General features: G+C 48.1%; 1 protein-coding gene across 1 annotated transcript in view; it reads right to left on the bottom strand.

The window, feature by feature from the left end:
* Nucleotides 1-6,735: 6,735 nt before the first annotated feature.
* Nucleotides 6,736-13,402, bottom strand: part of LOC136627001 (probable cation-transporting ATPase 13A5) — a 130,175-nt gene continuing 123,508 nt past the window's right edge. Inside the window, exon 30 of the mRNA XM_066601957.1 lies at nt 6,736-7,695. Within this exon, the coding sequence (XP_066458054.1) occupies nt 7,462-7,695 (234 nt within the window). The 3' untranslated portion in view covers nt 6,736-7,461. The remainder of the gene's footprint in view (nt 7,696-13,402) is intronic.

Here is a 13,402-nt window from a genome sequence, read left to right as displayed (position 1 = left end):
TACAATCCTCCAGAAAATATAATTGTATGCTGAAATATGTTATCCTAAGACAATTGTAATGTGTGGGATCACTGTATTATAGTCAGTTATTCATACTCTAGTAGATTTTTACATAATTAATAGTAACCTATTCCAATGATCTAGCAGAACTGTAAGAAAAAAGTGCATTGCATACTATAGGTCACATAGCATCTTCTCCCTGCTAGTGGAGCCTCACATCTTCACTTCTTATCCCAAGACAAGACTATGTTGACCAATATTCACTACCTCTTCGCTACCCCAATTAGGATAATGGGGAAGCTTGTTTTTTTAATTATTTGCTAACACTGGAATATCTTTGGAGTGATGCAACCCCATTTAAGTTGTCAAACCCCCTTATCTGAAAATAGCAATGAAGACCAACTCAGTGACCAGTGGAGGTAGGAGCCATTGCATGTTATACGCATCTGTATGCCATCCAGCTCACAAATTATCTGCATAATTTTAAAGGTTGTACATGGAACTCTAATGATTAACTTGAATGTTCATATACAGATTGTATGAGGAGTAAAATAAAGGTTATCCCTATCTTATAAAATGTTGGATATCACAAGGATATGAAGTCACTTTATGAACAGCAAGATTTGACCTCTGGGACCCCATCACTCTAGAGAAGTGCTGATTTAAGGCCCCTATACAAATTAGACTTTAGTAGTCCATACCCACCAATAACTATGGGTTTAGGTGACTCTCTAATATAAATGGTGGTGGCTCAGCCTTTCTCCGACAGATTATGTTGGAACAAAGAAGGATCAGGGATATTGGATTTCAACTTTCAATCCCTTTGTTCCCCAGGAGATAAGCCATTTTCACAGCTGACTGTGGCTTACCTCCATAAACGCATGAACAGTCAGCCAAGGGTGTGGGAACAGCCGTTGCCCAACAGTCGTTGAAGGTCTAAGGGCACCCACAGTGCTCTGTTCCCTTCACTGGTGTACTCTGTGCAGCCATGCTCTCAGCCAGTCGCTGCGCATTAGGTCACCATACAAATACTGCTCATAATGCATTTTGTATTTGCTTATTCACACACAAGTAACATTGGATGCAGATTTTAAAAAAAAAAAAAGCTATGTATGAAACTACTATAATGAAGACTTTCTTGACTGAGAGATATTGTTGACAAAAGTGTAGTCGGTCTCGAAGTTCACAGGGAACATTTTCAGCTACTTTAAGAAATCCACAAAGCCGGATATAGATTAATCTGTATGATCACTAGAGATGAGCGAGCACCAAAATACTCGGGTGCTCGTTACTCGGAACGAACTTTTCGCGATGCTCGAGGGTTCGTTTCGAATAACGAACCCCATTGAAGTCAATGGGCAACCCGAGCATTTTTGTATTTCGCCGATGCTCGCTAAGGTTTCCTTGTGTGAAAATCTGGGCAATTCAAGAAAGTGATGGGAACGACACAGCAATGGACAGGGCAGGCGAGGGGCTACATGTTGGGCTGCATCTCAAGTTCACAGGTCCCACTATTAAGCCACAATAGCGGCAAGAGTGGGCCCCCCCCTCCCCCCCTCCCAAAAACTTTTACTTCTGAAAAGCCCTCATTAGCAATGCATACCTTAGCTAAGCACCACACTACCTCCAACAAAGCACAATCACTGCCTGCATGACACTCCACTGCCACTTCTCCTGGCTTACATGCTGCCCAACCGCCCCCCCCCTCCCCCCCACAGCGCACACCAAAGTGTCCCTGCGCAGCCTTCAGCTGCCCTCATGCCACGCCACACTCATGTCTATTTATAAGTGCGTCTGCCATGAGGAGGAACCGCAGGCACACACTGCAGAGGGTTGGCACGGCTAGGCAGCGACCCTCTTTAAAAGGGGTGGGGCGATAGCCCACAATGCTGTACAGAAGCAATGAGAAATATAATCCTGTGCCACCGCCATCAGGAGCTGCACACGTGGGCATAGCAATGGGGAACCTATGTGCCACACACTATTCATTCTGTCAAGGTGTCTGCATGCCCCAGTCAGACCGCGGTTTTTAATTCATAGACACAGCAGGTACAACTCCCTATTGTGAAGTCCCTGTGGACCGACAGCATGGGTGGCTCCCTGGAACCCACCGGCGGAACATAAAAATATCCCATTGCATTGCCCATCACAGCTGAGGTAGTAATGTCATGTTTAATGCAGGTGGGCTTCGGCCCACACTGCATGCCCCAGTCAGACTGGGGTTCTTTACAAGTGGAAACAGATGCATTTATAATTCCCTGTGGACCCACAGCATGGGTGGGTGCCAGGAAGCCACCGGCGGTACATAGAAATATCCCATGGCATTGCCCAACACAGCTGAGGTAGTAATGTCGTGCTTAATGCAGGTGGGCTTCGGCCCACACTGCATGCCCCAGTCAGACTGGGGTTCTTTAGAAGTGGAAACAGATGCATTTATAATTCCCTGTGTGGACCCACAGCATGGGTGGGTGCCAGGAAGCCACCGGCGGTACATAGAAATATCCCATTGCATTGCCCAACACAGCTGAGGTAGTAATGTCGTGCTTAATACAGGTGGGCTTCGGCCCACACTGCATGCCCCAGTCAGACTGGGGTTCTTTACAAGTGGAAACAGATGCATTTATAATTCCCTGTGGACCCACAGCATGGGTGGGTGCCAGGAAGCCACCGGCGGTACATAGAAATATCCCATGGCATTGCCCAACACAGCTGAGGTAGTAATGTCGTGCTTAATGCAGGTGGGCTTCGGCCCACACTGCATGCCCCAGTCAGACTGGGGTTCTTTAGAAGTGGAAACAGATGCATTTATAATTCCCTGTGTGGACCCACAGCATGGGTGGGTGCCAGGAAGCCACCGGCGGTACATAGAAATATCCCATTGCATTGCCCAACACAGCTGAGGTAGTAATGTTGTGCTTAATACAGGTGGGCTTCGGCCCACACTGCATGCCCCAGTCAGACTGGGGTTCTTTACAAGTGGACAGATGTAGGTTAAACTCTGTGTGCACCTACAGCATGGGTGGCTCCCTGGAACCCACCGGCGGTACATAAAAATATCCCATTGCATTGCACAACACAGCAGATGTAACATCAGCTGTAATGCAGGTGGGCTAAAAATTCATTTGATTACACTGTAGACGAGGGCCCACAAAAATTGCTGTATCAACAGTACTAATGTACATCCAAAAAATTGGCCATGGCCAACCAAGAGGGCAGGTGAAACCCATTAATCGCTTTGGTTAATGTGGCTTAAGTGGTAACTAGGCCTGGAGGCAGCCCAGTTTAACGAAAAATTGGTTCAAGTTAAAGTTTCAACGCTTTTAAGAGCATTGAAACATATTAAAATTGTTTAGAAAAATTATATGAGTGAGCCTTGTGGCCCTAAGAAAAATTGCCAGTTCAGCGTGATTACGTGAGGTTTCAGGAGGAGGAGCAGGAGGAGGAGGAGGAATATTAGACACAGATTGATGAAGCAGAAATGTCCCCGTTTTGGATGGTGAGAGAGAACGTAGCTTCCATCCGCGGGTGCAGCCTACGTATTGGTTACGGCCGTTGTCACACATGACCATGCCCGGTTGGAGGCTCAGTGGCGAAAGCCAGCGGTCGGTCTGCTCTGTCAGTCCCTGCAGCAGTTCGTGGGCCGCGTGCTTCTTCTCTCCTAAGCTGAGTAGTTTCAGCACGGCCTGCTGACGCTTGGCCACCGCTGTGCTGCCACGCCGCGCGACACCGACTGCTGGCGACGTGCTGCTGCTGACACATCTTGATTGCGAGACAGAGGTTGCGTAGGAGGAGGAGGAGGAGGGTGGTTTAGTGGAGGAAGCATACACCGCCGCAGATACCAGCACCGAGCTGGGACCCGCAATTCTGGGGGTGGGTAGGACGTGAGCGGTCCCAGGCTCTGACTCGGTCCCAGCCTCCACTAAATTCACCCAATGTGCCGTCAGGGAGATATAGTGGCCCTGCCCGCCTGTTCTTGTCCACGTGTCCGTTGTTAAGGGGACCTTGCCAGTAAGCGCGTTGGTGAGGGCGCGTACAATGTTGGGGGAGACGTGGTCATGCAGGGCTGGGACGGCACATCAGGAAAAGTAGTGGCGACTGGGAACTGAGTAGCGCTGGGCCGCCGCCATCATGTTTTTGAAAGCCTCCGTTTCCACAAGCCTATACGGCAGCACCTCCAGGCTGATCAATTTGGCCATGTGCACGTTTAACGCTTGAGCGTGCGGGTGCGTGGCTGCGTACTTGCGCTTGCACTCAAACACTTGCGCTAGCAACAGCTGGACGGTGCGCTGAGAGACATTGCTGGATGGGGCCGAGGACAGCGGAGGTGAGGGTGTGGGTGCAGGTCGGGAGACGGTCGTGCCTGTGTCCTGAGAGGGGGGTTGGATCTCAGTGGCAGGTTGGGGCACAGGGGGAGAGGCAGTGGTGCAAACCGGAGGCGGTGAACGGCCTTCGGCCCACCTTCTGGGGTGCTTGGCCATCATATGCCTGCGCATGCTGGTTTTGGTGAGGCTGGTGGTGGTGGCTCCACGGCTGATCTTGGCGCGACAAACCTTGCACACCACAGTTCGTCGGTCGTCTGCATTCTCAGTGAAAAACTGCCACACCTTTGAGCACCTCGGCCTCTGCAGGGTGGCATGGCGCGAGGGGGCGCTTTGGGAAACAGTTGCTTGATTATTTGGTCTGGCCCTGCCTCTACCCCTGGCCACCGCACTGCCTCTTCCAACCTGCCCTGCTGCTGCCCTTGCCTCCCCTGTCCTGTCCTCAGTAGGCTTAGCAAACCAGGTTGGGTCAGTCACCTCATCATCCTGCTGCTCTTCCTCCGAATCCTCTGTGCGCTCCTCCCTCGGACTTACTGCAATTACTACTACCTGAGTGATAGACAACTGTGTCTCATCATCGTCGTCCTCCTCACCCACTGAAAGCTCTTGAGACAGTTGCCGGAAGTCCCCAGCCTCATCCCCCGGACCACGGGAACTTTCCAAAGGTTGGGCATCAGTTACGACAAACTCCTCCGGTGGGAGAGGAACCATTGCTGCCCATTCTGGGCAGGGGCCCGAGAACAGTTCCTGGGAGTCTGCCTGCTCCTCAGAATGTGTCATTGTAATGGAGTGAGGAGGCTGGGAGGAAGGAGGAGCAGCAGCCAGAGGATTCAGAGTTGTAGCAGTGGACGGCGTAGAACTCTGGGTGGTCGATAGATTGCTGGATGCACTTTCTGCCATCCACGACAGGACCTGCTCACGCTGCTCATTTTCTAATAAAGGTCTACCTCGTGGACCCATTAATTGTGAGATTAATCTGGGGACGCCAGAAACATGCCTCTCTCCTAATCCCACAGCAGTCGGCTGCAATACACCTGGATCAGGAGCTCGGCCTGCGCCCACACCCTGACTTGGGCCTCCGCGTCCTTGCCCGCGTCCACGTCCTCTAGGCCTACCCCTACCCCTCAGCATGGTGTATTACCAGTAGTGCAGAAACAGAACGCTGTAATTAAATGTGCCGCGTATTGGCCTGTGGTTGGAGGCCGACTTCGCTTACGGAACGCACAGCAGAGCCAGGAAAGAATTTTGCGCAAGCCTGTAGTGAGACGTAGGTGCGTATGACTGAGCTTGTGGAATTCACAGCGCAGAAGCAGTCAAGTGTCTAAAGGCCACTAATAGGCCTTCAGTATTTTGCTTCTATTTTTTTAAAGGCTGAGCTGAGACAGCAGACAGATACTGTAGGCAGCATATATATGTATACTGTTTCCCTCTGGACGGGATGACGGCGGTGATGTTACGGGCAACGCAGAGCCAGGAAACAATTTTGCGCAAGCCTGCTGTAACACTTAGCTGCGTATTAGTTAGGACTACTACCCCCAGCAGAGACGCAGTACACTCAGGACGGTCACAGGCAGCCCAAAGATAGTACTTTTCCCAAATTTGTTTGAAAAAGCCCACTGCCTATATAGACAGTATATCTCTTTCACCTTTCCCCCTGTCCCTGCCTCACCACTACTGGCCCTATACTATGTAAAATTACTGCAGACTGAGGACGCAATGCTCTACACGCCCGATATACAAAAAAAAAAAAAAAATGTGCAACACTGCTCACAGCAGCCTTAACAGTACTGCACACGGTCAGATGTGGCCCTAAGAAGGACCGTTGGGGTTCTTCAAGCCTAAAATAACTCCTAACACTCTCCCTATAGCAGCAGCAGCATCAGCAGCACTGTCCCTGATCTCTGTCAGAATGCATCTGTGGCGAGCCGCGGGCAGGGCAGATTTAAATACTTGGGTGACACCTGATCTCCCCAGCCGCTCACTGCAGGGGGGTGGTATAGGGCTGGAACATCACAGGAGACAGTTGTAATGCCTTCCCTGTCTTTCTATTGGCCAGAAAAGCGCGCTAATGTCTCAGAGATGAAAGTGAAAGTTACTCGAACATCGCGTGGTACTCGTCTCGAGTAACGAGCATCTCAAACACCCTAATACTCGAATGAGCATCAAGCTCGGACGAGTACGTTCACTCATCTCTAGTTAAAACACTTTCTTTGGATGTGTTGTGAAGTTCTTCATTTTTATCTTTGGTAATTATAAATATACAGTCAAACCTTAGTTTCGTTGGTAATCCATCCGAAAGCAATCAGCTAAACTTGAAACCAATAATACTCGAGGCAATACTTTTCATAGGAATCAATGTAAATCCAATTAATTTGCTCTGGACATTCCAAAAAAACCACACCAAACCACATTTAATAGAGAATAAATATAATCTTTAATACCAAAAACAAGAACAATAAATGAATATAAAAGACTGCTGAATAAATTAATATTTCACGTTATTGAACATGTAACTGTGTGTTATCTGCAGTGTAACATAGGACTGCAGGGCACATCTACTACATCATCTGTCCTCACCGTTATCACTGTGTTCCCTGTGCTGTTACATAGGAGTGCAGGTGGCATCATTATCTGTCCTCAGCGTTATCACTGTGTTTTATCTGTGGTGTTACATAGAACTGCAGGTGACATCACTGTGTTATGTGTCCTAAACATGGCCACTTACATTACACTACAGTGCTGTTTTACTAGCGCCCACAGCGACGCTGGAAAATGGGTGGGCAGCTTTTCAGCATCAGGAGGAGGAGGCCGGAGCAGGAGATTACGCGGGCCGTGTCAGCAGCAAGACCACGTGGGCCTGGCGTCCGCCAATGAAACTAGAAGCAGCCAGTGAAACTAGAGGCGAAATTCTGGCTTGAAAAATCACTGAAAGTGGAAACCGGCTAAACTTGAAAACAACAAAACTAGAGGCTGGGCTGTATACTTTTATAAGATGTTCTAATGTGTTTATAATATAACAAAAACTGTTCAGAAAAATGTACAAACTTAGCAGCTTTAAGATAAAATGTCTATGTGGAGAGAGAGCCAAGCGCAGATAGAATTCTGGCATTGCTTTTGTCCTGTGTAGTACTGTAGGTGTTCGTTAGGACAGTTCTAGTGAATTCTCTGCTCCAGCATCAAAGGTTGGATTATCATAAATATATTTCTGTAAATCAATTCCAAGTTCTTTTTTATTAGAGTAGTGTGTCTGACCCTGAGGCGGCCAAGTTGGATCATTACACAGAGCTCTTTCTAATACTCTATACTGGCTTCTTGAATGGTAGTTAAAACATGACTTCAACATTAACCACAGTCTTCGGTTTTCAATAAATCCTTCCTGAAAGATAGTAAAATATATTACGGTTACTGCTTGAAAATGGGATTTACACAGAGACTGTTTCTATATTTGTACAGATTTGCTAAATATATTCATTTTTGTAGGACAAGACTGTAATTATGGGGAAGAAACTAAAGATGGTTTATACAATTCCCATTGAACTCCATGGTCATGTATAAGGCTAGGGCGACATTGGCCGTGACTCACGTTGTGCAACCAAAGTTTGCAGTATAGCCTTGCAGCATTGCAAACTAATACAGTGTTTCCCTGAAAATAAGAAATACCTTGAAAATAAGCCCTACTCTGATTTTTTGTGGAAGCTTGAAATATAAGCCATACCCCAAAAATAAGCCTTAGCTACACGACATAAAAAAATTAAAAAAAAAGAGATACATTACTTAAAAGGCTTGTCCAGGTCATTCCTGCTGCTCTCCGGAAGTCTGCACAGTTCCCTTTCTGGTGACAGGATTCATAAATGCTGCCTACAGGAAGCGATGGCGCTGATTGGCTGAGTGCCCATTCAGCCAATCACAACCATCGCTGTCTGGAGGAGGGATTTTTGAATTGCCTGAGCCGTGGCCATCGGTCACCGTTGTTAACCCAATTAAAAATAAGACATGTCTTGAAAATAAGCCCTAGAGCAACTTTGAGCTAAAGTTATTATAAGACACTGTCTTATTTTCAAGGAAACAGGGTGGAAGTGAATGCGGTCACACTGTGACTTGATCACAAGAAAATTAGCAAATCTGAATTTCCCCAATTGCCAGGTCACAACTTGACCAAAGTCACTTTCATTAGTTTGCAACTTTGGACAGTTATACCATGGCCTTTGGCCTCGTGGTGTGTATCATCCTGGCATTAAAAAATTCTGTTTCCTCCCGGGCCCAGACGGGTACTCCAATGAGTATTCTCAAATTTTCAGAAATGACCTATCAACATATCTTGCCAAAACATATAACACAGCCATGAAAGAGGGCCAACTTCCAATAGAAATGCTCCAAGCGACAATAGTCACGATTCCAAAGCCAGATAAAGACCACTCATCCCCGGCCAACTATAGGCCAATTTCCCTGCTCAACAGCGACACAAAGATCTATGCAAAAATATTAGCCCAAAGACTCATGGCAATTATACCGAACCTGATCCATAGCGACAAAGTTGGTTTTACCCTGGGCCGCAAAGCCTCAGACGGCACAAGAAGAATTATGGACCTGCTGGCAGCAGTGACAGAAATGCGAACGCCTTCTCTGCTTCTCACCTTGGATGCAGAGAAGGCGTTCAACAGAATACATTGGGGCTATGCATTTGCGGTTTTGGACAAATTTGGTTTCAAAGGAGAGATACTTGGAGCGATACAGGCCCTATACTCCTCCCCAACGGCAAGAGTACTGGCTAACGGAGTTTTGTCCAACAGCTTTCACATCATGAATGGGACCCGACAGGGGTGTCCCCTATCCCCCCTACTATTTGTATTAACAATCGAACCCTTCACTGAAAAAATCAGAATGGATCCAGAGATTAAAGGAATTCCCATCTCTCACCGCCAACATAAGATCGGACTATTTGCCGACGATGTGGCGCTAATAATGACCCACCCAATTACATCTTTGAGAGCAATTACAAAAAACAATCGACGAGTTTGGCCAAGTATCGTACTACAAAATTAACACCCACAAATCCCAAATACTGGGAATAAACATAAAAAAAAAAGTACAAAGGAATTAATACAAATAGAATTCCCTTTTTCATGGGAATCAGAGGTGCCGCCGTACCTAGGCCTTAAACTCACAACCCCTCTAAGTAAGATGCCGTTAACAAACCTTACCCCTCTAACTCCCTCCAAAAAGAATTAGATAAATACGACAAAACAAAGCCTACGTGGCTGGGGAGGATAGTGCTATATAAGATGATGGCCCTACCAAAAATTCTATACATATTCAGAACAATGATTGTACCCATCCCCCAGAGCCTCCTAAAAGCATTAAAAAACCAGATGCTATCATTTTTTTTTTTTTTTTCCAGATAAGAGACCGAGAATGGCAGCCTCCATACTCTATTCCTCCAGAGGAAGAGGTGGAATGGGGGTTCCCAATATAGAAGCGTATTACAGAGCCACAATTACGCAACAACTGAGAGCCTGGTGCACCCCCAAGACTCTAGCTGGCCAGCTATAGAAAAACACTTGGGTAAGGGGAAAGACCTCCGCACAATGCTGCTGGCAGCAGCAATCGACCCAAACGTAAAGACTCCAAACTACCCATCTATTAAAACCTCAATGGGAACATGGCTAACCACCCTAGAAATCACCAAAGCGCACACACCTAGGAAACATATACCAATACCGATTGAAGCTCTGGAAATACTCATTTCCAACACATCATTAAGGGCCTGGAAACAAAAGGGAATCAAATGTCTATAAGACATTTTAAAAGACGCTAAATTGACACTGTTCAATAAACTTTGCGAAAACATGAAACTCACCACTCAGACCTACTCCAATATATGCAAATAAAAAGCTACCTGATAAACAACAAAAATCTCTCACTCTCATTACCGACACATCTGTACAACCTACTATTCGCACAGAATCTTCCAAAAAAAATAAGCTAAAACAATGGTACGAAATATATAAACGGAGAAGCAAAAGAGGACCCGAACAAACAAAAAAAAATGCACATACTAAACTGGGAAAAAGAGCTAAAAATATCATACGACCTAGACTACTGGACAAAAATTTGCAACTGGGCATTTAAATGTACCCTAAGCGCCAAATTACTAGAAGTCCACCAGAAAACATTAACAAGGTGGTACTATTACCCCTTAAGACTGGCCCAGATGTTTCCAGGGAACTCGGGAAAATGTTGGAGGGGTTGTGAAGAAAAAGGATCTCTCACGCACATATTCTGGGAATGTCCCGCTTTACGCCCCTTATGGTACGCGATACCCACGATTACTCAAAAACTCTGGGGAATCAAAATCAAACTAAAACCCCAAACAGCAATCCTGTTACTGGAAGTAGAGAAATTCCCACACTACAGCAGAAAATTCATAACACACGTTACTATGCGTTAAGTTACTGATTGTCAGACACTGGAAATCCTCCAAATCCCCTACCCCAAACAACCTCACTAAAATGCTATTAGAACATAGCACACTTGAAAAAATCTTTGCAACAAAACAGAATGGCCAAATTCAAAGAAACATGGCAACCCTGGATTGAAGCAATCAAAAAAAAACAAAAAAAAAACACAATTCCATGAGAGCCGCTTTAACGATAAAACGGGTATAGGGACCAGAGAAGCCTCCCCCCCGCCCCCACAAGGGCTCTTTAACGATTAGAGATGAGCGAACGTACTTGTCCGAGCTTGATACTCGTTCGAGTATTAGCGTGTTTGAGATGCTCGTAACGAGTACCACGCGATGTTCGGGTTACTTTCACTTTCCTCTCTGAGACGTTAGCGCTCTTATCTGGCCAATTGAAAGCCAGGGAAGGCATTACAACTTCCCCCTGCGAAGTTCAAGCCCTATACCACCCCCCTGCAGTGAGTGGCTGGGGAGATCAGGTGTCACCCGAGTATAAAAATCGGCCCCTCCCGCGGCTCGCCTCAGATGCGTTGTGAGATAGCTGAGGGACAGTGGTATCGTGTTGGAGCTGCTGTAGGGAGAGTGTTAGGAGTTAGTGTAGGCTTCAAGAACCCCAACGGTCCTTCTTAGGGCCACATCTAACCGTGTGCAGTAGTGTGAAGGCTGCTTTTAGCAGTGTTGCACTTTTTTTTTTTTTTGGTATATCGGCCGTGCAGAGCATTGCGCCCTGCAGTAATACTCCAGGGATAGAATTGTGTAGGCAGGGCCAGAAGACATATATTATAGATTGAATATACGCAGTGGTCCTTTAGAAAAAAATATTTGAAAAAAATCTATTTGGCCTGCCTGTCACTCTGCTCAGTGTTCTGGGTCCGTGTCTGCTGGGGGTAAAATTTCTCCAAATAAATACGCAGCCAGCTAAGTGTTACAGCAGGCTTGCGCCAAATTTTTTCCTGGCGTTCTGTAAGCAAACTCAGCCTCCAACCACAGGCCAATAAGCGGCACATTTAATTACAGTGTTGTGTTTCTGCATTCCTAGTGATACAGCATGCTGAGGGGTAGGGGTAGGCCTAGAGGACGCGGAGGCCCTAGTCCGGGTGTGGGCACAGGCCGAGCTCCTGATCTAGGTGTATCGCAGCCGACTGCTGCGGGATTAGGAGAGAGGCACGTTTCTGGCGTCCCCACATTCATAGCACATTTAATGGGTCCACGCGGTAGACCTTTATTAGAAAATGAGCAGTGTGAGCAGGTCCTGTCGTTGATGGCAGAAAGTGCTTCCAGCAACCTATCGTCCACCCAGAGTTCTGCGCCGTCCACTGCTGCAACTCAGAATCCTCTGGCTGCTGCTCCTCCTTCCTCCCAGCCTCCTCACTCCATGAAAATGAGACATTCTGAGGAGCGGGCAGACTCCCAGGAACTGTTCTCGGGCCCCTGCTCAGATTGGGCAGCAGTGGTTCCTCTCCCACCAGAGGAGTTTATCGTGACTGATGCCCAACCATTCGAAAGTTCCCGGGGTCCGGGGAATGAGGCTGGGGACTTCCGGCAACTGTCTCAAGACCTTTCAGTGGGTGAGGAGGCCGATGACGATGAGACACAGTTGTCTATCAGTGAGGTAGTAGTAAGGGCATTAAGTCCGAGGGAGGAGCGCACCGAGGATTCTGAGGAAGAGCAGCAGGACAATGAGGTGACTGACCCCACCTGGTTTGCTACGCCTACTGAGGACAGGTCTTCAGAGGGGGAGGCAAGGGGAGCAGCAGGGCAGGTTGCAAGAGGCAGTGCGGTGTCCAGTGGTAGAGGCAGGGCCAGACCGAATAATCCACCGTTTCCCAAAGCGCCCCCTCGTGCCATGCCACCCTGCAGAGGCCGAGGTGCTCAAAGGTCTGGCAGTTTTTCACTGAGAGTGCAGACGACCGACGAACAGTGGTGTGCAACCTTTGTCGCGCCAAGATCAGCCGGGGAGCCACCACCAGCAGCCTCACCACCACCAGCATGCGCAGACATATGATGGCCAAGCACCCCACAAGGTGGGACGAAGGCCGTTCACCGCCTCCGGTTTGCACCGCTGCCTCTCCCCCTGTGCCCCAACCTGCCACTGAGATCCAACCCCGCTCTGAGGACACAGGCACTACCGTCTCCCGGCCTGCACCCACACCCTCACCTCCGCTGTCCTCGGCCCCATCCAGCAATGTCTGTCAGCGCAGCGTCCAGCCGTCGCTAGCGCAAGTGTTTGAGCGCAAGCGCAAGTACGCCGCCACGCACCCGCACGCTCAAGCGTTAAACGTGCATGTAGACAAATTTATCAGCCTGGAGATGCTGCCGTATAGGCTTGTGGAAACGGAGTCCTTCAAAAGTAGGTTGGCGGCGGCGGCCCCGCGCTACTCAGTTCCCAGTCGCCACTACTTTTCCCGATGTGCCGTCCCAGCCCTGCACGACCACGTCTCCCGCAACATTGTACGCGCCCTCACCAACGCGGTTACTGCCAAGGTCCACTTAACAACGGACACGTGGACAAGCACAGGCGGGCAGGGCCACTATATCTCCCTGACGGCACATTGGGTGAATTTAGTGGAGGCTGGGACAGAGTCAGAGCCTGGGACCGCTCACGTCCTACCCACCCCCAGAA

Source organism: Eleutherodactylus coqui, chromosome 1 (genome assembly GCF_035609145.1).
Source record: "Eleutherodactylus coqui strain aEleCoq1 chromosome 1, aEleCoq1.hap1, whole genome shotgun sequence".
NCBI classification, from domain to species: Eukaryota; Metazoa; Chordata; class Amphibia; order Anura; family Eleutherodactylidae; genus Eleutherodactylus; species Eleutherodactylus coqui.
The sequence above is the reverse complement of the archived record's forward strand: the minus strand, read 5'-3'. Positions and strand labels throughout refer to the sequence as shown.